At 36.0% G+C, this 27633-nt stretch overlaps 2 protein-coding genes across 6 annotated transcripts in view; both read right to left on the bottom strand.

Annotated features, from left to right (window-relative positions):
* The window catches only part of LOC108738852 (myosin-3), a 49621-nt gene extending 41756 nt beyond the window's left edge, over positions 1-7865 (bottom strand). For all 5 annotated transcript variants that reach the window (XM_018472452.2, XM_018472454.2, XM_018472453.2 and 2 more), the window contains exon 1: positions 7514-7865. Coding sequence is in view for 1 of the 5 variants with exons in the window: in XM_018472457.2 (XP_018327959.1) it covers positions 7514-7527 (14 nt within the window). In the remaining 4 variants the exon portion in view is untranslated. The remainder of the gene's footprint in view (positions 1-7513) is intronic.
* A 3798-nt stretch (positions 7866-11663) lies between these two features.
* The window catches only part of LOC108738854 (clavesin-1), a 26686-nt gene continuing 10716 nt past the window's right edge, over positions 11664-27633 (bottom strand). Inside the window, exon 2 of the mRNA XM_018472458.1 lies at positions 11664-14973. Coding sequence (XP_018327960.1) covers positions 13836-14681 — 846 coding nt within the window. The 5' untranslated portion in view covers positions 14682-14973 and the 3' untranslated portion in view covers positions 11664-13835. The remainder of the gene's footprint in view (positions 14974-27633) is intronic.

Genomic DNA, 27633 nt, shown 5'->3' with positions numbered 1-27633 from the left:
GCCGGAAGGTAGGGCGGAAGGCCCTCTTCAGCCTGCTTTCAGGAATCGTGGGAATGGGTGGGTGGTGGTTCGGGTGAGAAAGATGAGACGGACGAAATGAAGACAGAAGAGAATGAAAGATTATTTGTGGAACATTACTGCCCCAGCATTTGCCTAAGTGATCCAAGAAAACCACAGAAAAACTTGGATCAAGGCAGACGGACCCGGAATCGAACCGCCGTCCTCCCGAATGCTAAGCAATGTTCTAAACCTCTGGGCCATGCCGCTCGGAAGAGGTATTAATAGATGAGCAATGGAGTTAAACAGGAAGTGAAAGTAGAGTAATAGACAGAAAATAAATACAAGCTAAAACTGGAAGATTTGTTCGATTTTCGATATCTAGGAAGTCAAATTAGTCAAGATTGTATAACGGGTGAGATATAAAACAAAAAATATCGCGTATGTAAGGTTAGAGTTGAGAAGATTTTAGAATAGGCAGGAGAGCAGTGGGTTCTATGTATGCCAATAAAGAAAATGGAAGGTAAAAGAAAGATTTTAAAAGAAGTAACTCAAGTTCATGAGACCTAGATAAAATTACTGCTTGCAAATAGTATGGTGTGCGATGTATTTTATTTTTCGGAAAACGACGAAAGACTGACTCAGGATAGGAAAGTGTTGAGGTATGTAGTCAGTCTTCAGACTGACGATCGTATGATGTTGATAATGGTGATCACAAGATTAAAAATTAAAATAGTCGATGCTTCAAAAACTATAGAATCCGAGAATATTCTAGGTAAACTTCTAGAAACCTTATCCTTTTAAAGGTTTCAGGAGTGAAGAGAGCAGACTTCTTTTTAGCGTATATCTTCTGCAATAACCGCTGAAGGAATGCCACAAAAGTAAAAAGTACCTGCTCCATGTCCTCAGAGGAGAAAACTTTTTCCAATTTGAATGAAACGTATGAAATCTAAAGAGATAATTTGTTGTGTAAACATTATCTCTGAAAACTGAAAACAATTTTGTCTGGATCATCAAATATGATGAAGTGTAAAAACGTTGTTAAAATGCACGGTTTCTTTAGTTTAGAGCGCCAGGAAATATTTAAACACTTCGTGTAAGTATCATAAACTCGCTCTATTCTGCCATATTTACAACTTTTAACCAAGTTTTAGAATTACTTACACCGAATTTTTGTAGTTCTCAAACATCCGTTTTACGCTACCACTGCACCGTGGGAACGACTTTAATTAGTATTTCTTCAAGTTCAAGTTCATATAGCATACCTACGTGATGGCTGTATTAATAAAAGTCGGATTTAAACAGCGCATGTATATTACAGTTCTATATGTTCCATGCAGTGATGTGAAAAATGATTGCTACGAAGTCTTTCAAATAAAAGAAACGTTTATGAAATGATTTCCTGTTTCAAATATTAGTGACTTTAAAACTGTTCTGAAAAATTCATTCGAAACAGAGAAAGGAAAATAGGAATTTTCTGGATAATCGATTTCTAAGATGTAAGGTGACAGTTTTTATGAAACCTAGATCTATAAGACTGGAAAACTGTAGAACACTCTAAATAGTCCAAAGTATCTTTTGGTAGCAAGGTTACCTTCCTCAGGTATTTGAGTCACATATATCGCATCTCTGGTTCCCTGCCCTGGTGGTGCTATGTATAAGTAGTGCACAGACACTTTTGTGTACATTTATATACTTCAATTACATAAATGTACATAGAAAAGACTTCAAGGTTGGCACACTAACTTTTTCTTGTAATTCTCATTGCCTGCTGAAGACTGCGATTGACATTCCTATGTAAGTACCTACAATAGCGGAGTGGTGGGCTCTACCCACTTGATAGTCCGGTTCTGCTCTCAGGAACACATCTAATGTGGTACGTTCTAACAGTTGAGTCTTGTTGAATTAAAAAACGGATAACACTTTGTTTCCCTGTAAATTTGAAACAATGTCACGTTATTCCTTTGGAAGAAAATCATCAACTTAAAGCGGTGATACAAAGCTGTCTCTTGGTTTACAGAATTTTAAGCTAAACACCAATCCATAACCAATTGCACGAAGGAACTTTTAAATTAAAAATAAAACTATCTATAAGTTGAAAGTCGAAATCTTGTTTTTTTGAGGATCAACTAATTACATATAACAGTTACACAGAGCTTCAAAATACCCTAAAATAGCGATATGGTTACTATTGAAATCAAGAAAACAGTAATAATTAACTGTGAACTATTTAACATCCCACGGTACCGTTAATAAATACTATTATGAATAAGTGCTGTTAGTGGTGATCGATACGATGGCACCTTAGATAATGCTCCCACAAGCTGCTAGCCGCGGTCATAAATCATCCAGGGAACAGACTGTAAAACAATAAGGAACTTACGAGAAGCTTCCGAAAATGTTCAGAAACATTACATCATAGCATAATAAGTGGACGACAGAAAATAGTCGATAAAGACGATTGATGCTAACAATATGCGAACGAAGAAAGTAGTAAACAGTGATTTTACAAGTAATATAAACAATAAGAGATTGTTAAATAAAAAACTGCATTATTGCAATTAAATAAATTACTTATTAATATCTGTGTAAACAAATAGAAATATTAGATTTTCGTTACAGTGCTTACAATAGAAAATTCAATTATTTATTGTTTACTATTGATATTCGAATTTAAAGGTCAACCAATAAAAATATCAAAGTGCAGTGTATTTTGCTTGTAAATAATTTGATATTTCTTCGTGTGTAGAAGGACTTTGCAAATGGTGAAGAAGTTTCGTGTCGACCTCATTCACGTCTCCTACAACAATTTCGTGTCATTCCATAGCATAGCAGAGAGTGTGATACACATACATGTATGCAATAGACACCCAACAGCTTAACAATATTATCATAATAGCTCGCACTTTCCCACATGTACACCAACAATTGCTGTTTCTATATGGGATCCAGACAGGCATTAAGCGATTAAACGCAGAGAAAATTGATAAACGATAAGCTTTACAGGAAAAGATTCGTGGAAGGTTGAAATAATTTCCTGAAATGAATTTATAAGAATTTCGGAATTTAAAAGGCATTCATAAATGTCATCCCTTCACATCCTAGGGGATGATTAGGGGATCTCCGAAATTTGCAAGGGTAAAGGTCTAGATGATGGCCCCCACCTCCTTCGGGGGTGGGGAAGAGGGGGGATCAAAAGAGGAGGTCTCCCCCACCACTGTACCANCGATAAAAGCAAGAACATTATTTAACAAATAATAGCCGGAACTATAGTATAGTGACGTATATTAGGAGAAACCATTCACTAGCCTTTCTTATTAAATGCTAATGGATGTTACTTTCAAAAACCTATTCCCCATATGATTTAAGCATAGTTATACCTTGTAGTGTCACTATGTCTTAAACAAAATTATTTCTCTAGTGGTAAAAATAATAATACGAATTTAGTCGGACAGGTAATAATACAGTTTAATTTCAAAACTAATAGTCAGAATAATAAAATCAAACAATATGCAAAAAGTGTGTTCCCAACGGTGTAGCTAGGTATACCCCAGTAGAACTAAAATACAAATAGCAATGTTTTTTCCGGAACTCCTCTTTACCTATTTAAATATTTACAAACTGCAAAAATAACTGACCTCCGGTTTGCAGTTTATTTCAACGTAGCGATTTAACAAAATCGAATTTGTTGAATAATTTCGTATTCTGAAAATCCACAGCGTACAGATTGACCTTACTTACTACTATTTTTAACATCACAATTTCGTGCTATTATTAAGTGAGACCACCGCAAATTTTTTATGGGGTTTTACTCAGGTGACCACCCTCTTTCGATCCCCCCTACCCTCTTTCGATCCCCTCTACATCTAACCCCCATAACTTTTTATGGGGGTGAGACCGCCACGAACTTTTTCTGATACAGTGGTGGGGGAGACCTCCTCTTTCGATCCCACCCACCCCATCATCTAGACGTTTACCTTTACAGATTTTAGTCGTCAACTTATTCCAAAGTCTCTTATCATCAATTATCCCAGTTCCACAAAATTACATTAGAAACCTATCGTCTATAACTAGAATACAGTCTAGATCTCCAGATGATTGTTTGAAGTGATTAGTCCTAGTATCTGCGAGCAACCAGTAAGCTCTTATTCTTGTTCGATCGGTGAAAATTATAATGTATTAACAACAATAAGTAGAGTGAGACTGCACCTCGTCGATCGGTCAGGTTATTGTCCGTGGCGTGGTATTAAACATGGTATGTATAGTATTCACAGTTAATGCGATATTTACTTGGCCTAACGATAAAAATAACTTACCGCAATGGCACCCCAAGCAGATCACGATCACAGAATGCTAAATGTATTATGTGTATACTCGTATAATGTTCTTTTACGGTGTAACGAAGGCGGTTGACATTGAGACTGACTGCCATCCCACAAGATTACAATCTCATATTATACACCGTAACTTTCTCACGGCAATAGGTAATTGTCATTTTTAAGCGATAAGAAGATCAGGACGTCATCTCGTTTCCTGGGATTCCGATTCTGAATAATCGGAAACATATAAAAGGAATTCGAAATCGTTATTCTTTATGAGATTTCTCGTTATAAAAACATCATCGTCATCAGAAGATCATCAACCCTAAAATTGGTTGAATTTATTTTTTTCTATCCTAAGCTAATCTTCGCATTTCCTACATATCCCACATCCTTAACGATTTGTGAAGAGTAATCTAATCTAAGTCTACCTCTCCTCTTCTTAGCTCCTGTTCCTGCTTCTAACATGTCTCTAACTAGCCCTTTCCTTTTGGCTCCTATAGCGCCCTCTGTTATCCTGCTCTTTCTAATATCTCCTCATTTCTAATTTTCTCTTTCTACGGTATCCTCATCATTCTTCTGTAACATCACATTTCGAACGCTTTTAACCTTTTCTCTTCCGGTGCGCACATGGTTCACGTTAGGGCACTCGTGCAGAGCCGTACATACCTTTAACAATCTTTTTCGAATTCCTAAATTAACCGTTCGCTAGCATAGAGGTGACTTCTTTTTACTAAAGGCGACTCAACCCTGCAGTATCCTCTTTTTTATATCTCTACTGCTCCATCCTTCCTGAGTTATCTGACTTCCTACATACAGAATGTCAGTCACTCCTAATTTTTCATCTCCTGTCTTTATATTCACCATGTACACCACTGTTTTGCAAAAAATTATGTCTATGATTGTCAATAATTTGAGGGGGAGAGAATGTAGTCCGACAAGTCAGGAGTTTCATAAGCAAGTTTCGGGAAGGAAACCCCACTGATTAGAGCACTTTAGTCGTGATAGAAAAAAAATACAAAAACTTTTTACTAATTAAGTATCAAATGGTGTGCGTTTTTTATTTCCACATCGTTATCAAAACACAGCGTAATATTCCGGGAAATTCAATAAATCAAATGGTACCTACTATAATACCCGTAAATTTTATTAATTTATTATTATAATTGCATTATTCTACCTAACGATAAAAGTAAGAACATTATTTAACAAATAATAGCCGGAACTATAGTATAGTGACGTATATTAGGAGAAACCATTCACTAGCCTTTCTTATTAAATGCTAATGGATGTTACTTTCAAAAACCTATTCCCCATATGATTTAAGCATAGTTATACCTTGTAGTGTCACTATGTCTTAAACAAAATTATTTCTCTAGTGGTAAAAATAATAATACGAATTTAGTCGGACAGGTAATAATACAGTTTAATTTCAAAACTAATAGTCAGAATAATAAAATCAAACAATATGCAAAAATTGTGTTCCCAACGGTGTAGCTAGGTATACCCCAGTAGAACTAAAATACAAATAGCAATGTTTTTTCCGGAACTCCTCTTTACCTATTTAAATATTTACAAACTGCAAAAATAACTGACCTCCGGTTTGCAGTTTATTTCAACGTAGCGATTTAACAAAATCGAATTTGTTGAATAATTTCGTATTCTGAAAATCCACAGCGTACAGATTGACCTTACTTACTACTATTTTTAACATCACAATTTCGTGCTATTATTAAAGAAAAACCGTATGATGTTCCTGAATGTGTTGACTTAAATCGAAATATTAATTGATGCACACATAGGTGGACGTGGTCGCGAATAGAAAAATTAAAAATTCGAAGAAGATTATTGAAGTATGGCCCTGTACACGAAATATGAACAGCGAAAAAAAAACCGAAAAGTTGTTGATATACACACAAATGTGTTGTTATGGGAAGGTGTATATAAAAGGTTAAAATTGGGAAGATGTTGGAAAAAACTGAAGAACAGAGGGAGCTACAGAAGTCGCTAAGTAGAAGTTTGGTGGTAACACACTTTGAGAATCTTGAAAGGTTAGTTAGAGGCATATTAGAAGCAAAAACAGGAATTAAGGATGTGCGATGTCCCAGTTTTAGGGAAATGCAAAGAGTAGCTCAGGGTACAAACGAATGGAAGAACGTGTCCAATCATTTTTTGGACTGACGATCCTGTGATAATAATGACTTGATTTTTGAACTTTTTGATTAATGATGGAAAACAAGTAACCAATATTCAAAGATAATCATGCGTTTAGAATATTCAAATCTTCCCTCACAATTAGAATCCAACTATATTTTACCCTCCCTCCGCTTTAATAAATTCCCTGAAGTTTCATCGTTTTCCAGGTGGGCCATCAAACTCTCTCTCACTTTTGATATAACACTCTTGATAGTAATAATTTCCAATATCTCCAAAAAATAATTTAAATAGATACAAGTTTTAGCAGAACTTCCGCATCACGGCTTTTCCGAAAACACAACTTTTTCTTCTTAGAAGTGGATTAAAAGGGCTCCATTATGAAAAACATACATAAAAATATCGGGAGGAATATATTTTAAACAATTTTTTTGTAAATAAGTTATTGTGTATAAGTATGTAACTTTTGCGACTTTGGCAGTAACTGATAGTAAAATTAGGATCATTTTGGAACTATATTCATGGAAGGGGGTAAGAAAGGCCCTCCAAAGGGAAGAAGGGTGAACTTTTATCCAAGACTAACAAACTCGAAAAGATTGCGTACCTTTAAACTATTTATTTTTGCAAAAAAACAATGTTTAAAACACCTTTCCTTCGATGTTTTCATTTAATTTTTTGATAAGTGAGCCATTTTAAGTCATTTCCACGAAAGAAAGTTATATTTTCTAAAACTCCTTGATGCGGAAGTTTTACGCACGATGCAAGAACGTGTCACGTACTAAAAACTTTTATAATTATTTTCAATTTTCAGTCATTAACACTTATAAGTATATATAAATAAACGTATTAATTATAGCGGAACATTTAGGCTAACAATATCATAATCCTTATCTCAAAAGTCTGCCAAGTTCAGTTTTAGGCCACACAATTGTTATCAGCAATCGTTATCAGCAACGTGCAGGTGAATTTCACGCCGTCGATTATAGAAAGAAAACCTAAATTGTATAATTTCCATTTTAATAACGGCCTAAACTTTCACTTACCTATTACCAAACATCTCTCGAGAAACGGAGATTATTGCGGAACCGTCAGTTTTACTTTCGGTTTCGTTTCTGGTACCATCGCCTCATCGCGATCGAGCAATCACTTAAAACTAGATCAAAAATGTTTTAAAACGTTACTTGTCTATGACATATGTTACAAAACGCACTGTAACTTCTAATTGTTTTTATGAAATTCGAGTTTTATCGCAAAAGCAAACGGCAGCACAAACTTGTTCACTCTTAGATTTCGTGATATAAACTAACTTTGTACACTACATAATAATAATGTACGATAATGAAACTTGGTACCCCCGTCGTCTGTTTCTCGCTCGCTCGTTTGTTGCGTTTATTTTTCCACCGCTCACTATGTTATAAATGTTGAATGTCGTGCAATTTGTGTTGCCTAGGTTTCAAAACTATGTCAAGTTGTTAATTATAAACTACTATCTAATGATTCTTCGAAGGACTCGGTACAGAATTACCTACACATAAATTATGTCTTAGCTATCGGTTACTAGATGGTACAATTGGTTAAAAAAAGTCAAACTAGCCAACTAACATAGACGAAATGATATCAAAAATTATTGAATAACTCGGTACAAAAACGAAAATGTATGACTGAAAATAGGTGGACCATACTTCGTCAGATATGATTTAGAAACCAATATAACTTTCAAATGAAGAAGGCCTGTTAGTATGAGTTAGACTGTAGAGTTTCCAGAAGTTTTCAAACATTCATCCTGTGATTCCAATTTTAATAAACCCATGGTTAATCAGAATACCATTGTAGGATGTTGGCTGCGTTTTTTCAAATAGCAATACTTTTCATAATTAAGTTTCAAACACTTTTAGGATTATTTAAAGAACGCTAATAATTTCAGAAATTTGGTAGCCAGTAGAATTAAGTGCTCTACCAAATTGCACAGTTGTATATCAGACAAACTCTAAAAAGGAGCACGAGCAGATGAAATGTGCTCAGTTGCTTCTTTTAATTTTCAAAACTCTATTCACACTTTTAGTACAAACTTTTAGAACAAACAGAATAGCTCAAAAACCCCAACGCCAAAACACGACACTGTAGTTGTCCGAAGCACTTTTCGATAACAAAGTTACCTTCTTCAGGGACTGAAGTAAACAAACTTTTGCTTCTGAAGCTAATGGAACTGTGAATAAACTGACAATAAATTCATATTTCGGCTCATTAAAGGTTCGATACTTAAAGGCTACTTACAAAATTAGGATGAACTAGGGTCTATTACAACTTCATTATCAAAAGTTTGTCNTCTGAACAATATTCCAATCTAGGTCTACCTCTACTCCAGTTAACTTCTGTTCGTAACATGTCTCTAACTAGCTCTTCCTGCCTGGCAAGGTGTCCAACTAATTTGTCTCGCCTACTTCTCATTGACTTCCATAACTAACGCCCCTGTTCTCCTACTCATTCTAAGACCTCCTCATTTCTAATCTCTATCCACGATATCCTCACCATTCGCATATAATACCACATTTATAACTATCCCTAAAGTTGCTCTTTATACAATGTATATATCACTCTTCTATCTCTGCACATCATCCCTTCATTTTTAAGTATATTTAACATTTTTTTACCAATTTAACTTTTTCTTAATCTACGAACCCTATGTACGCGATCTTTCCCTTTTCTGTCGTTTTCTCTGTTCTTCCCTACAAAGGCAAAATGTCCTCCCGCGTTCCTTTATTCCTTCTAAAGCCAAATTGGTCTTCCCCTAATAGTTTTTCCACCCTTTTTTGATCCTTCTTTGTACAGTTCTAGTTGAGATTTTTGACATATGGGAACTAAAGCTAATTGTTCTAAATTTCTCGCACCTATCCGTGACTCTCTTTTTTTTATATGGTTACTTCCACGTCCCGTTTATAGTCCTCTGCGACTTTCCCTACCTCATATATATGACTAACTAGCCTAAATATACGATATGTAACCCCTCGCCCTACGTTTTAAGATTTCCGCCTGTATCTCATCCATACCTGGTGTCTTATTATTCTTTAAACCTTTTAATGCAAAATGAAAAACTTAGCCCACCTATCTCCACACTTATACCTTCCTTCTTTAATACATCTCTCAACTCTAGGTCTTATAAATATTCTTTCCACGTATCTGCCTTTTCTTCCCCATGTAGAAACTACGATCGGGTGAATTTTGGCCCAACAATGGGTAGCCCAACTTTGACTGAACGGTGTTCATCAAGGTTGGACCAAGTTAGACATACAATTAAAGGGTAATTTTCCCTATCCCAGACCAGGACCAAAAATGGCTATATTACCTTCAGCTAATTAATCTTGGGCCAACTTTGGGTCAACTTACATTAATCGGGGACTCGTTTTATATACTTAAATTCAAAATTCCCTGGGCCACTATTGATTTTAATTTTGGCAGAAGATTAAGTGTCACTACATCAACTCTGACACATCTTTGGAATTCATCGTTGGTCCAAGGTTGTATGCCAAGCCAGGTCCGATGTTATCATTCAGTATTTTAACTAGCCCAGACTTATAATTCAAGTTTGTCCCAGAACTCATGGCTAGTAAGCTTACTCTGGCTCACACCTAACCCAATTGTACTTTCCTACATGGGTCGCTTTTTATCAAAATTACTCCTACCTCGTTTCTTTCTTATTACTACTACTGTACCCTATTTATCTAAAATTTCTTTTAATTATAGGATAAGCTTCATGAGTATTATCTGCTACAGGTTTTCAATAAAGGACCCTTCTAAGATCCCAAAGGATTTGAAAAAGTCATGTTAAATGCGTTTCTGTTACGGTGTCATGCTCCTCCACCAAAAGTGTAAATAATATTTTTCCTTGAATTTATTTTTTTACGTTAATTAAAATGTAAGGTGGGCCTGGTATCCCGTTTGGATCCGATACCTGACGTATTCAGAACTCCTTATCTGGGACATCTGTTAATAATATTCCGTTCCTGTTCACTAATATTGTTGATTCGAAATAGTACCTTCAATTTATGTTTTATTGTTGATTAATTATGAACTAAAATCTCTCTTTTGATAATATAAAAATAGGTGAAAGGTCAGAAAAAAATTGATCATATACGTATGTTTTCGAATTATGTTTATTTTAAGCGTGCGGATGTTTTGTCATCGAGAAAATCCGTGACGGAATAATTCCAATTTGTTAACCGCGTGTTGCAGCCATTTCAAACAATTATTATTTACTTATAATGTTTATTAAGAGCATATCTTTTTATCTAAATACTTAAAATAATATTTTGCCTGGTTTATGTGCACAATCCCGGATATTTATGTCTTATTTAATATATTTAGTCGATTCAAAAAGCAAACAATGCTTTATTTTATTAATAGACAAAAAAGTATCGATCAAAAACAATAATATTAGTTTTATTATCTATTCTTCTTAATAAAAAAATATCTACTTACGCATGTATATTAATGGGATTCTCTTCGGGGAACGTTAATTTTTTCCTAAACAGGGGGATGCATCAAAAAGTGGACAATTATAAGAATTTTTTCATTTTTTTTTTTTAATTGCATTATTTAACATATTAAGTAGTAATTTAGTCTCTGCTGAAGAATTTTAAAAATCTTCAACTTATAATTCTCTTTATAACTAGAAAAAGTGGATTTTCTCCAATTTACGGTTATAAATATTTTTTTCATTATCAATTGGCTAAACATGCGATCTCTAGCGTCTTCTTCCAAAAATCCTAGTAGAATTTGTAATATATTGAGATAAACCAAAGATTAATACAATAACCGTTAATAAATTAAATTTAAATATACTATTTGTTAATAAAAAAGAATACAGATATATTAGAAAAAAAAGCACAGTATATGTGTGTATTAATAATAAACTTCACAAATTCTAAAACCATCTACATTGGTCAAACGAGTAGAGCTTTTAAATTCAAGTTAAATGAACATAAAAAAATTAATTACACAAAATGGTGTTGTGGGGGGGGGCAATGTCAATAACCCTTAGTAACAACTACAAGTGACCGACTAGAAACTTTAAAAAAATAGAAACAATAAGTACTTCTGTGATCCTGTACAAGCTATCATTGGCATAAGGTACAATTGTTTAATTAATAAAAAAAACTGTTAAAATCTAAATTTATTAGGTAAAAAATCACAAGATAAACATAACTTTTTATTAAACATTGTTCTCATTCTCTTGGTACACACAATACTTTTTTAATTATTATTTTTATAGCATAATTATCTAATATTCGTAAATAGTAATAATACTACCAAGAAATGTGCACTACATACTCTACATGCATACATTCATACATACATACATAATAATTAACAGAAAAAATTAAATATCTTTGGAAGACACACGTTTACAATTTGATTTCTCATTTGTATAAAATAATGCATGCTCTGTATCTGTATAACTGAATCAATTTCGAATATTTGCAAAGATGCATTCGCAGTATTAAATTGACCTTGGAACTAACACGTTTTATCACTCGTATAAATACAACACTTGAAATGGAACATTATGTGCTTAAAATAATAAATACATAAATAGGTGTAACAAAACCAATAATAATTTGTTGTTTAATTGTGGATATTAATCATTATTTAAGTAAAACTCCCAGAAAAAGAAACAAAACATACTTTTCTAGGAAAGAGAAGGGAAGAAAATGAGGCATTCGTCCCGGAAGGGGTGCTGTATTATCTTCCCGAGGTCTAAATACGCATTGTTACTACTATACCACTTTCGGTAGGGATATGGTAAAAAATTTTCTTCGCAAATCCAACAGACAAAAAAGTAATATCTTTCAATTTATGAATTGTTTTTGAAAGGTCATACATCAGCCATATCATATCTTTTATCATTAATTGCTTAATTTAAAAATTACACAATTTCTTAATAGGAGATTCACACAAATATATCGTAATTAACATCGTCTTAGAATTCTAAAGCATTCACTGAACCAGTGGCGTAAATAGGGGGAGGGGGCGACCTCCACGGACGTAGTAATGAGCAAAAATAGTCTTGATCTTGCAGATTTATCCTTTTTTAATGTTGCACATTTAGCAAGAAGAAGACTGAAAGTTATACTTGGATGACTAAATGCATGACTAAATGAACAAGACGAAGGCCGAGAGCAAGACTTATTTACCACGATTCTCGCAATAGGGTTACGAACGAAGTATACACCATTTTAATTTTTCTAAACTGTTACAAGTTTTACTAAAACATGAAGCGATCTCGCAAGAACAAGACCAAAGTCACTACGTGCTATTGAAAAGTAAGACCAAAGCCAAAACTAAATGTGCTAGGCTAAGACCAAAACTAAATGTGCTAGATCAAGGTCAAGACTCAATGTGATTGGCCACGGTCAAAATTAAATGTGCTAGGTCAAGACAAAGATTACAAGTGTTAGGTCAAGACCAAGACTAATTGTACTCGACCAAGACCACAAATAAATATGCTAGGCAAAGGCCAAGACTACATATGTTAGGCCGAGACCAAGACTAAATGTACTAGGTCATGACCAAGACTACATGTGTTAGGCCAAGACCAAGACTACATATGTTAGGTCAAGATCAAGACTACATGTGTTAGGCCAGGCCAAGATCAAGACTGTATGTGTTAGGCCAAGACCAAGATCAAGACTACATGTGTTAGGCCAAGACCAAGACTATATGTACTGCGTCATGACCAAGACTACACGTGTTAGGCCAAGACCAAGACTACATATGTGAGGCCAAAATCAAGACTACATGTGTTAGGCCAGGCCAAGATCAAGACTACATGTGTTAGGCCAAGACCAAGATCAATACTACATGTGTTAGGCCAAGACCAAGACTATATGTACTAGGTCAAAACCAAGACCTCGACTGTGTTAGTCTTGTCATAGTCTTACGTTTGCTCATCACCACAGTTAAGAGTGACACAATTGGTTTAATTTTTACCACTTTAAATATATTTTTTGGCACGAGAATGAGACGGCACCTTGAGGCTTCGCCCACTGACGCTAGCTAATATACACCACGGTTTTAATTTTTTATTAATTCAAGTTTCTCATAATACATCTCGAAGTTCATTCTTAATCTTAAAATTACTAAAAATAAGTAGAGTTATTAGCCATTATCAATACAAGTCATGTTTTTTCTGAAACCTATTTTAAAACGATTAACTCCCTAAATCCCACCGATTTTATAGAAAAATAAGCTTAGTGTCAAGCCAGGTTGTTATCAGAAAATCTGCGCGTAATATTCGACAAACATAACTTATCTTTTTTTCTGCGTTGCATGGGTTATCTAAACTATTTTTAAAGCGACAAAATTTCATCACGACTCATTATTATTGCTAGTTTCTTCCAGCACCTTTTTTAGCCACGTTTCGGGGTTGTAACTGGGTTGTTCGCCCCCGAATTCCGCCGGTAAAATATCCCTATGAACATGGTCATGTAAAGTGCTAAGATTATTTCCATGTACAAAAATTCTATCCTTTGATTTATCTTTGAGAAAGGGTTTAATAAAGGTGAGAGCTGCTTCCACATACCACGGCTGACCGAGGAAATGCACCCCCTTGAATTTGGCCGGAAAACAGTCTTGCAATCCCTCAATCATCAACTTTAGTACACTGGGCTTAAGGTTCGTACTTTGCCTGAAAGAGAATTCTGTCCAATCAACTATCACAACGAAACCGATTGCTTGATTGTGAACGTCGTTTATCAAATGTTCTAACGTGAATAAGAGAGACCTATAAACACTTAACAGGGAATAGGAACAATCCCAATTAACTCCCGTTAAAATTAAGACGCATCTTCCTTTTCGATCTTTGGTTGGCAGAACACCTGGCAGACCGTTTTCCAAAGCTTTCCTTATATCTGGAGCGTCGATGGAGAAATCCTTAAAAATTTGACTGTTTCGTTTCCTATACCAATAATAATTTTGTATAAGCTGATAGGCCTCGTCTATGTCGAATTTTCTGGCGTAGAGGAACTTGAGGAGTGTCGTGTCGTCTTGCTGGACATTATTTTTGAACTCGCTGTCCGTAGACTGATATATTAACCCTCTTAATGCCTGGATGCTAATGTGTTTGTCTTCAGGATTCTTCTGGGATTTTGGGATCGTTATCAAATCTTTCGTAATGAAATTGGTCCTCCAGTCGTACTCTAAAAATTCAGCCATTGTTGTTGTTCTCGTTGAAGCGAACCTGTTGTTGTTGTAATAATAATTATTTATTTGTTGACGTATGTATGTTTTATTCCTTGTTCCGGGTTGCGTTGCTCATGCTAAACAGGGTACCGGTGACCTTGTAGCGTGCTGGACGTTTTCATAAAGGCGACAGACAATAATAATTGTATCTTTATTTTGACCTTGAGAGTGGTATTCCAGAAGATAATTGCGATAACCAGTTAGTTAGTTAAGTCTGCTGCTGCACTTGTTGTCCACTTATGAGTACGCTGTTGTTGTCATGTTCCTGAAAATAAACAAATTAACTAATTAGTTTTGAAGCTCGATTGTGACTAATATATCAATCAGTAACGCCAAGCAAGTAAAAAAGTACGTTTTTAAGGAGTGGGTGGGTACATAATTTTATGTTATCGCAAAACAACACTTTTGATAAGAATATCATTGGAAAAAGATTTTTTTATTGTTTTTATTCTAAGGAACAGTCTACGGGGTTAGTATTTTTTTTTAACATAAAACACTGATACATTTAGTTTTTGTGCAAAAAATCAGAGAGCATATTTATCGAACAAATTGTAAATGTCGACTTGGGTCAAATTAGGAAGGCGAAGTCTGCAGTAAATTGTCGTATAAAAACAAAGATGTTTACAAACTACAACTGTTTTTATTACCCTTTCAGCAGCGTCTAAAAATAAGTAGACAAATGAAATAAATGGCATATCGCTTTTTAGTCTAATAAAATAGCTTTATTTCAATCCAGTATTTTACTACAGACATCGCCTTCTTAAACAGACCCGTCTAAAGCCGCTTTATGATACTGGCATTCGAACAATACTCAGCGACATTCAATTGTAGAAATATATACATATATGTCTAATATGATTCAAGTACGAGATTACCTAACCTCACTTTGTTAATTTGACAGCCACTACTCGTCGTTCTAAAAGTATTGACGCCGACAACAGAAGCATACTTGATTAGGTGGCAATAAACACAACATTTTCAAATGTCGTTAATTTTTATAGCATCAAAATCAAGACGGTTATGATATAATTGAAGCGATTGCTTCCGGCCATTTAAAATTAACTTTCCAGGCAACATAAAATCTAAAATTGCGCATAATTTAGTGAAACAAATTACCTAGATACCGTGGATTTTATATTTATTTTTTAAGAAGCTGGAATTTCTGGCAATTATCTTTGGTATAAAGAACGTTCATCATTAGTATGAATAATATCATAATATCAAATGGTTCGAAGCGAAATTGAATAAAAAAAGCGCCTAATTTGTTTCTTTCAAAATTTACCTCACGCTGCCAAGGAGTTAATGATGGTTTGATTGCGAAAACAAGATTCGACCTATAGTAAATAGATTGTTGAAATAAGAGTCAAACTTTCACAAACTTTTCTACATTTAATATTTTACAATTAATCGTACAGATAACGAATAACATATTTTTAATTACAATTAGGCGAATTTTTAATTAATAAAGAGGTCTAGATTAGCGACCGTGATTTTGAGTAGCTGCCTAAATATCAATAAATCAATAATAAAAAAAAAAATTCTTTCCAGACTTTTCCGTTTACATACGTTAGTTAATTACGATCTTGAATTTATCATTTGTTTAACTGATTGCCTGTTGTAATAATACATTTAAGGTAATAATTTTTAAAGGAGACCAAGGAGATAGCAACGTATTTGTTCCAAGAACGTTTTAGAATTATATGTAATTATCTAATTCATCGTGGAGGTGAAGTTAACATATATGTAGTATGTTATTTATAACTTCATCCTAAAAATTTTAATGTTAAATCTTCAGTTTCTTTACATAAATTTCATCATCACCACAGGTTCGTCACTCCTTCGTATACTAAACCAATATTCGTATTACCCGAAAGCTAGAATATCCCTAACCGACAATGATCTCATTATTTATGATAATTATACATTGGTTCAATGATTCTGTGACCTACGTAGTTAGGTACCTGTTGTCGTTGTTGGTAGAGCAATGGTGCTTAAAACCAGGAACCCGGGTTCCATTCCCGACGAGAGCGTAACAGTAGCAACAATTTTTAATTTATATTTTTGTATTGAAATTAGCCCTACAAAAATTCTTCTAATTGTCTTTACTCCTGTGTGGCCTTCCAATATTTGTATATGTCTCACAAGTACTTCTCTTAGAAAATCCAGGATTCTATCCCTTCTTCACTTTTTCGACTTCCTTAGCTTCCTCTATTCTCATAATTTTTCTTATATCTTTTCTCTTTACTTGTAGAGTACAGTATTAGGTACTAGAAGCCACCATTACAAACATATTTATTTACGAAGGCAATCCCAAAAGTAATAAAATCTTCAAAAAGCACTGGGACTGCTGGGGAATTTTTGGTACGGCTATTGCCCACAGTGCATGTATGGTGTTTACCCCAGAAGTCATCGTTTAGCATGCTATTCGTAATGAAGCTCCAGCTTGATGGTTCCGTTTGATGTAATATTCGCGAAATTACTCGGTTTTTGATATAAATTAATCTCCACTAAACTCATCCATGGATGCAAAAAACTTGGGAGACATTAAAATGTGGAAATATCGGAAACTATACGTAAACCACCACCGATAACGCGTTGACTTCCAACAAATTTCTTTAGGTGAAAAGAACAACTTCTTGGGTTCAATGTTTTCAACATCCATGTGGTTCAGTTTTCAACATCCGTATGTTTCAGTCAACTGTTGATAAGTTTTATTAGGTTTTGCTTTTTGCGTTCAAAACCGAATAATTTCGCAAACTTCACACCTTAGGCAGTTAGATACAGGAGCTTCATTTCTAACAACTGCTAAGCGATGGTTTGTTTGAAGGAGGGTTAAACAGTAGACATGGCAGTGTTGGCAACAGTCGCGCCAAAAATTCACTGCCACCCCAGCGCTTTGGAGATCTTCTTTTTGGAATTGCCCTCGTATGTTCAAAAAATGATGTAACATTTCCATTAATTTGCAATTTCATTAGCCATTATTATTACACATGCATAACTGCACATACGTATGTATCTAGTTTAATAATGTTACTTCGGACCTCATGAATAAACAATACAGCCATTTCTAATTCTTTTACATATAGTTATGCTCAGAACCTATGTTTATTATTATTATTATTATTATTATACATATATTTGCACATGCGGAAATGTATTAAGTGGTTTAAATAAAGTTGTGTTTAACGATATGTTGCATTATCTCAGAAGAATTAAGGTGCCCATGATTATGAATTATGATTCCACACTGCTTTAATAATTGACGGAGGAATTATAAGATTAAGGAAGGAAGTCAGGTGTCAAAAAGATAAATCATTGACGCCTAAGATTTTACACATTTCAGTTGTTTTTATCTTAAACAAATCGTTTTTCAAATAACAACAAAATATGTAACACCTATATTTACGCGTTGTCTGTTATCTTGATAAATTGTTCGTAATTTTAATTCAATCTCCAATTCTTCAAAAGTAATTCCCTAAAGATCTTTGGAAATATTGGAGAAAAAATAGAACCCAATTTGAAGCAAAGTTAAAGAGGGATGCTTTTGAGACAAACGTTATAGACAAATAAACAACAACAACCTATAATCAATTATTTTCATGTAGCAAAATCATTATAATATCATATATTAAAATGCTGGCTCATCCCCGCGACTTGGCCCTCACGATTTAGCTACTATATTTCACACAGAACTGCTTAGCATCGAGTCGTTGGTGGCTCGGGCAAATAACGCGCGGCAGACGCTTAATTTACGATGAGGGAGAAGTAGAAATATCCTCATTTTCCGTTGCCCCCTTTTCTCGGTGACTATAGAACACAATACGCAAGGCCGTCCTTGATTATTAAATAATAACTTCTATTTGAGATAAAGGTCAACCGTCTAAGACATAACACTAAAAAAATCACAATATTTACTCTAATTTTTTTACCTGTTTGCCTGACCTATGATGAGTGTGAAAGTTGTCAATGCTGTTTCTTTTTAGTTTCTGTATATAGAAATAATAATTAATGCTACAATTTCTTAAAGAAAAATATATCCGATACGTCATGATTCATAAAGAACAATAGGAGATAAAAAGGGAAAGGAAAATGAAAAGCATTAGTCATAAATAATTCAACATTTTCCGAAGGTTTTTTATCTCGTCATCTACATGAAAAGTGAAAACAAAAGGAAACGAATGACTCATTTCAATCTACAATAATTAAGATATTTCTTATGGCATTCGCGAATACTTATTATTATAATACACCAAATCATTAGGAGGGCCAATATTATTCTATAATTAAAAATGCAGGTAACAAAACTTAATTGAAGTGTGTAACGTGTTAAAAATCAACAAGGGCTTATTGTTCTTTCTTCATGGTACCATTTAATTGTTTCACCACGACTCTGAACAACCTATTCAAATACTCTTAATTTGACAAAAGGTATTGTTTTAATGAACACAATACCCCTACTTTTTGTACATTAATTTATTAATACAATGTGAATTTTTATTCACACCACTTTCGACAATAGGAAAATCTTTGACGTTCGTAACTAGAGCTAGAGCGGTTGCAGATAGAATGCCCACTTTGCCTCACGGCAGACGTTGTAAGGAATATCGTAAGCATAAAAAAGAGATGTCAGGGAGGAATTGCAGCGAGCCCAATAAAAACAGGAATAACATTACACCAATTGATCTGCAACAGAAAGAGATGCGGACAAACAGAATTTGAGCAAAAAAAAAACTTTTGGGTGTTTCATTCCCACCAGCCAGTAATGCTGGTGGGCGGGCAGTCCCTCCGGACTACGCCGGAGGGTAGGGCAGAAGGTCCTCTTCAGCCTGCTTTCAGGAATCGTGGAAATGGGTGAGTGGTAGTTCGGGTGAGAAAGATGAGACAGACGAAATGAAGACAGAAGAGAATGAAAGATTATCTGTGGAATATTACTGCCCCAGCATTTGCGTAAGTGATCCGAGGAAACCACAGAAAAACTTGGACCAAGGCAGACGGACCCGGAATCGAACTGGCGTCCTCCCGAATGCTAAGCAATGGTCTAAATTTGGGCATGTTAGCAGCATCGGACTTTAAACAAAGTTCAACATTGTTAGGAATTTAGAAAAGCAAAGACGTTTGTTTAATGATATAATTCCAACCATGAAACATTTCCTAAATTAACAAGAGCGTGTTGAAAACGCAGCAAATGACTACAGTCCTAAGTGGAAACAAGAAAAAAAAATACGTCTATTCCCACAGATAAATTATTGTAGATTATGCCGACTTTGATCGTTCAAACTATACTTAATTATTCAACTATTATGCATTTAGTAACTTTGGAAAGGACAATGCGTCCTTATTAGAATTACCCCAAAGAGCGAGTAGGTACTTAATCCATTAGTAAAAAGTAAACATTCAAATTCAATTGTTCAGTGTTCTATAAATGTTGAGTCAACTTTTATCAGTTTACCGATTGTTTGACCTAATAAATGTGTGAATTAATTCCATTTTATCCAAACAAAACAGAATTAATTCACACCACGGTGCAAATTTACTTTTTTTTTTCGTCATTTGCAAGTTAGATTAGTTATTTTTGTGTGGTGTCCAAAAAGCGTACACATCACACTTGCACGCATTTACACAATACGTATATGTGTATATTTATTCGCCCTCAAAACTAGTACAAACAAAAAGCTATCTCCGCGTCATTCCTGACTTTGCTCAAGGACCATTAAAGCATAATTTTGTATGTTTGCACTTGTTTATACGAATGTACTATAAGTACATTTCACTACTATAGGCATTAGATAATTTATTGAAGAAGATTAATCTACATCTTGAAGCACTTGAACGACCGAACTCTACTCAAGGTAGAATACAAAACGTCTAGCTAGATCTAGTGTGTTTAACCTATTGTTCTTAGTTTATAAACCAAAGTTTTTTACCATATCATCATCATTAGGCCGTCAGTCCTAAGACTGGTTGGACACGCATCTCCACACTTTACTATCCTGACCTAATCTTTGCATTTCCCTAAGACTAGAACATCCCACATCCTTAACCATTTGCGAACAGTAATCTAATCTACGTCTACCTTTACTCGTCTTAACTCCTGTATATTTATCCCTACAGTTGTACTGTATTTAATGATGTTCGCGTCTTCGATGTATAAATTAAAAAGTAGCGGTGACAGTGTGCATCCCTGTCTGACTCCTAATATTAACTTCTCTACGTTGCTGTTCCAGCTCTATAACTCTATAACTAAGTATCACTCTTCTATCTCTGTAACTCATCCCTACATTTTTAAGTACATTTAATATCTTGTCCCATTTAACATTGTCAAAAACTTTTTCTAAATCTACACATACTATACTAAGCGCTCTTTCCTTTTTCTATATACCATACAAAACAAGCTAAAAAGTCAGACAACTTTGCAGGATTCGAACTCGCGCACCCCAACGTAATAGATCTACGCTCTAGTGATTTGACTATTTACAAGAGGATGAAACCAGTCATTTTACGCATCTCTCGTATCAGTGGTTGTATGCTGGCGACGTTTCGTTTTCGATTACACGGGACGTTTTCAGGATTCTTCTGAAGTAGAGAATCTGAAACAGAGTCGAACCAAAGCAATGTTTGGATATAATCTAGAACGAAACTTTGTCTATCTAACGCGATGTTAAGTCTTAGACTTTAACTTCACCGTTAACGACACCCGCATAAAAACCTACTACCACCAAGAGAAAGGGCGTTAATGTGCGTTTAACACTAAATATGTTCGTAGTCTATCTATGACATTATGTTTGATTACTTGTTTATCCGATTTTGATGAAATNTGTGTTTAACCTATTGTTCTTAGTTTATAAACCAAAGTTTTTTACCATATCATCATCATTAGGCCGTCAGTCCTAAGACTGGTTGGACACGCATCTCCACACTTTACTATCCTGACCTAATCTTTGCATTTCCCTAAGACTAGAACATCCCACATCCTTAACCATTTGCGAACAGTAATCTAATCTACGTCTACCTTTACTCGTCTTAACTCCTGTATATTTATCCCTACAGTTGTACTGTATTTAATGATGTTCGCGTCTTCGATGTATAAATTAAAAAGTAGCGGTGACAGTGTGCATCCCTGTCTGACTCCTAATATTAACTTCTCTACGTTGCTGTTCCAGCTCTATAACTCTATAACTAAGTATCACTCTTCTATCTCTGTAACTCATCCCTACATTTTTAAGTACATTTAATATCTTGTCCCATTTAACATTTTCAAAAGCTTTTTCTAAATCTACAAACATGTACTATACTAAACGCTCTTTCCTTTTTCTATATACGATACAAAACCAGCTAAAAAGTCAGACAACTTTGCAGTATTCGAACTCGTGCACCTCAACGTAATAGACCTACGCTCTAGTCATTTGTTTGACTATTTACAAGATGATGAAAAAGCCAATCATCTTACGCATCTCTCGCATCATTTGTTATATGCTGGTGACATTTCGTTTTCGATTACACGGGACGTCTTCAGAATTCTTCTGAAGTAGAGAATCTAAAACGGAAAGTCGAACCAAAACAATGTTCGGATATAATCGAGAACGAAACGTTGGCTATCTAACGCGATGTCAAGTCTTCTTTAACTTCACCGTTAACGACACCCGCATAAAAACCAACTACCACCAATAGAAAGGGCGTTAATATGCGTTTAACACTAAATATGTTTGTGGTCTATCTATGTTGAAAGTTCATAATTTTAATTTTATTTATCATGCTTGTTCCTTTATATAAATGTGAAAAGAAAAATATTTTTACCACATTCCGCAATACATGATACGTTTTCGTGGAAAACTTTGAATACCCACACAATAAACCACTTAAATGTGTTAAACAATCGTTTTAGCATGTAAATGTAATCAAGTAATTACACATGTAACATGTCACATGGTTTATTTAAATGTAAATCAAAATACGTATTAGGAGATTTATTTTATAGTGGCAATAATGTCACCAGCAAGTTTATGTTTTTAACTAACACAACCTTCGGAACTGCACTTCCTTTCCTGTAAAAAGTGCTAAGAAAAACAGCCTTCCGTTTAATTCATTATTTTTACCTTCGTTTCAAAGATAACTACACTGCAGAACGGTAGGTCAGGTTCTGTAAGGTGAGGTTAAATGCTGCTTTTGGTTTTTCTAATATCAAATCGGAAAATTTACCGCTGGAAACAGCCTGATATCAAGCTGGCACTACACATACCATACCTTCAAATAGATGTAACACAGAAAAATACTATATGATCTGCAATTTGTCCCTGAAAGTGATACTTTTAGTCAATGTGTCGCTAGCCTGTCCTCCAATTATCCAGCAACAAACAAAGCGAAAGCCGTCAAACTTGCACTACACATTATTGTATCATGAAATAGAAATGGCGTAGAAAAATACTGTAATTCTGTGTCATTTCTATTTCGCCGTATGCTGTGTGTAGTTGTACATTGGCGCCTCTCCACTCGTTCTTCGCTAGACATCTGGAGGACGGGACTGGCGACAAACTGGATGAAAAATACATCTTTCAGCGACAAATTATGGCTCTTACAGTATCTCGCTACGTCATTTCTATTTCCCGATACGCTATGTGAAGTATCACCTTGGCGCCTCTCAAGTTACTTGTCGTTAGACAGCCGGAGGATGGGACTTGCGACAAACTAGATAAAAGAAGCATCTTTTAGCGACAAACTATGGCCTTTAGAGTATCTCTCTACATCATTTTTATTTCGCGGTATGCCGTGAGTAGTTCCACCTTGGCGCCTCTCCACTCGTTTTTCACTAGACAGTTGGAGGATGGGACCGGCGACAAACTGTACGAAAAATACATCTTTCAGCGACAAACTATGACCCTTACAGTATCTCTCTACGTCATTTCTATTTCCCGATACGCTATGTGAAGTATCACCTTGGCGCCTCTCCAGTTACTTGTCGTTAGACAGCTAGAGGATGGGACTTGCGACAAACTGGATAAAAGAAGCACCCTTTAGCGACAAACTATGGACTTTATAGTATCTCTCTACGTCATTTCTATTTCGCGGTATGCTGTGTTTAGTTCCACCTTGGCGCCTCTCCACTCGTTTTTCACTAGACAGTTGGAGGATGGGACCGGCGACAAACTGTACGAAAAATACATCTTTCAGCGACAAACTATGACCCTTACAGTATCTCTCTATGTCATTTCTATTTCCCGATACGCTATGTGAAGTATCACCTTGGCGCCTCTCCAGTTACTTGTCGTTAGACAGCTGGAGGATGGAACTTGCGACAATGTGAATAAAAGAAGCATCTTTCAGCGACAAACTATGGAGTTTGTGGTATCTCTCTACGTCATTTCTATTTTCCGATACGCTATGTGAAGTATCACCTTGGCGCCTCTCCAGTTACTTGTCGTTAGACAGCCGGAGGATGGGACTTGCGACAAACTAGATAAAAGAAGCATCTTTTAGCGACAAACTATGGCCTTTAGAGTATCTCTCTACATCATTTTTATTTCGCGGTATGCCGTGAGTAGTTCCACCTTGGCGCCTCTCCACTCGTTTTTCACTAGACAGTTGGAGGATGGGACCGGCGACAAACTGTACGAAAAATACATCTTTCAGCGACAAACTATGACCCTTACAGTATCTCTCTACGTCATTTCTATTTCCCGATACGCTATGTGAAGTATCACCTTGGCGCCTCTCCAGTTACTTGTCGTTAGACAGCTGGAGGATGGAACTTGCGACAATGTGAATAAAAGAAGCATCTTTCAGCGACAAACTATGGAGTTTGTGGTATCTCTCTACGTCATTTCTATTTTCCGATACGCTATGTGAAGTATCACCTTGGCGCCTCTCCAGTTACTTGTCGTTAGACAGCCGGAGGATGGGACTTGCGACAAACTAGATAAAAGAAGCATCTTTTAGCGACAAACTATGGCCTTTAGAGTATCTCTCTACATCATTTTTATTTCGCGGTATGCCGTGAGTAGTTCCACCTTGGCGCCTCTCCACTCGTTTTTCGCTAGACATCTGAAGGATAGGACTGGCGACAAACTGGATGAAAAATACATCTTTCAGCGACAAATTATGGCTCTTACAGTATCTCGCTACGTCATTTCTATTTCCCGATACGCTATGTGAAGTATCACCTTGGCGCCTCTCCAGTTACTTGTCGTTAGATAGCTAGAGGATGGGACTTGCGACAAACTGGATAAAAGAAGCACCCTTTAGCGACAAACTATGGACTTTATATATAGTATCTCTCTACGTCATTTCTATTTCGCGGTATGCTGTGTTTAGTTCCACCTTGGCGCCTCTCCACTCTTTTTTCGCTAGACAGTTGGAGGATGGGACCGGCGACAAACTGTACGAAAAATACATCATTCAGCGACAAACTATGGCCCTTACAGTATCTCTCTATGTCATTTCTATTTCCCGATATTTTATGTGAAGTATAACCTTGGCGCTTCTCCAGTCACTTGCCGTTAGACAGCTGGAGGATGAGACTTGCGACAAACTCGATAAAAGAAGCATCTTTCAGCGACAAACTACGGACTTTATAGTATCTCTCTACGTCATTTCTATTTCGCGCTATGCTGTGTGAAGTTCCAGCTGCTGCTTCTTCACTCGTTTTTCGCTAGATAGCTGGAGGATAGGACAGGCGACAAACTGTATGAAAAATGCATCTTTCAGCGACAAACTATGGCTCTTACAGTATCTCTGTACGTCTTTTTTATTTCCCGATACGCTATGTGAAGTATCACCTTGGCGCCTCTCCAGTTACTTGTCATTAGACAGTTGGAGGATGGAACCTGCGACAATGTGAATAAAAGAAGCATCTTTCAGCGACAAACTATGGACTTTATAGTACCTCTCTACGTCATTTCTATTTCCCGATACGCTATGTGAAGTATCACCTTGGCGCCTCTCCAGTTACTTGTGGTTAGACAGCTGGAGGATGGAACTTGCGACAATATGAATAAAAGAAGCACCTTTCAGCGACAAACTATGGCCTTTACAGTTATCTCTCTATGTCATTTCTATTTCGCGCTATGCTGTGTGAAGTTCCACCTACTGCTTCTCCACTCGTTTTTCGCTAGATAGCTGGAGGATAGGACTGGCGACAAACTGGATGAAAAATACATCTTTCAGCGACAAATTATGGCTCTTACAGTATCTCTCTACGTAATTTCTATTTCCCGATACGCTATGTGAAGTAACACCTTGGCGCCTCTCCAGTTACTTGTGGTCAGACAGCTGGAGGATGGAACTTGCGACAATATGAATAAAAGAAGCACCTTTCAGCGACAAACTATGGCCTTTACAGTTATCTCTCTACGTCATTTCTAATTCGCGCTATGCTGTGTGTAGTTCCACCTGATGTCCTTCCACTCCTTTTTCGCTAGATAGCTGGAGGACGGGACTAGCGACAAACTAGATGCAAAATGCTACTTTCTGCGACAAACTAAGGCCCTTACAGTATCTCTCTATGTCGTTTCTATTTCCTGATACGCTATGTGAAGTATCACCTTGGCGCCTCTCCAGTTACTTGTGGTTAGACAGCTGGAGGATGGAACTTGCGACAAACTGGATAAAAGAAACATCTTTCAGCGACAAACTATGACCCTTACAGTATACTAGCATTACCTAAACCACAGTTTTACCTACATTAATTTTCAACGCCCTGTGTTTACCTGGATCAGGTTTCGTATGTATGGGGTATTTTTATTGTGCATTGTTTCAAACACATTTTAATCAAACTGCGGTTGAAAGGTACGTATATCAGCTATCAATATTCTTCAGGTATCCCGTAACCACCGTCGTCGTATGGTCGGAAAACGATATCTCCAAGAATAGAAATGCAACGCATTAAGCTGATTATTAGTGTACGTTACGTGTGCTCACGCATACGGTCACGATATACTCGAGTGTGTGTGCGTGCATGCGTGCGTGCGTGCGGTAGTTGTGGTGTTTCACTGTCACCCTTTTTCCGGTGTTGTCCGCAGGACACCCAAAGTACCATGTAAATGAAGGTACGTAGGATAAGTAAGTAAGTTATTGAGTTAAAAGTGAGTGTCCATATATATACTATGTATATATAAAAGCGGTCAGCTGCCTTCGTACGTTGCACTTGGATTGTAGGTTTTTGAACTCGTGTCTGTGCAACACCAAACACACGGACACACGGACGGGTAAACAGTTTCGTTTTGTACAAAGAACAGCCTCGTTTGCGAATTTGTTTTCCATAAAGAAAGACGAACGAACGAAACAAACGAAAGGAAGTAAGCGGCCAGCAGCGCAACCGACCCAACGCAACGGTCAAACCGTAATTATTACTCATTATGCTTAAACCGTTGCCGATAACCTACCTATAGAAACCATACGGTGCATGTGATGGCATTCTCTTTTGTGTTTGTGTATAACCAGCTGATGTGTAATATCTACCAGGTAATAACGGTAACGAAACGGAGCTATAATCGTCCATTTCCATTTCTGGCGAAAACACATTGCATCCAATTTTCGTTGAATTTATTAAGGACATTGAAAAATATCACGTTTAGGTTATTTACGCAACTCTTAAAGCTTCTTTACACAACAAATTACTTTAGACCTATTTTATTAAGTCGAATTTTTTGGATAGTCAGGGGGAAGTCAGAAAAGCGGAGTGGTTAGGGGAATTCTCCAGATAACCTGGAAAATTAAGGATGTTATTTAAAAATTTACCCAATAATTGTAAATAAGGGAATATAATTTTGTTCGAAATAAAAAAAAAAACTTTTGGGTGTTTCATTCCCACCAGCCAGTAATGCCGGTGGGCGGGCAGTCCCTCCGGACTATGCCGGAAGGTAGGGCGGAAGGCCCTCTTCAGCCTGCTTTCAGGAATCGTGGGAATGGGTGGGTGGTGGTTCGGGTGAGAAAG

Source organism: Agrilus planipennis, unplaced genomic scaffold (genome assembly GCF_000699045.2).
Source record: "Agrilus planipennis isolate EAB-ADULT unplaced genomic scaffold, Apla_2.0 scaffold213, whole genome shotgun sequence".
Classification (NCBI taxonomy): Eukaryota; Metazoa; Arthropoda; class Insecta; order Coleoptera; family Buprestidae; genus Agrilus; species Agrilus planipennis.
This window is presented reverse-complemented; position numbering and strand designations above follow the sequence as displayed.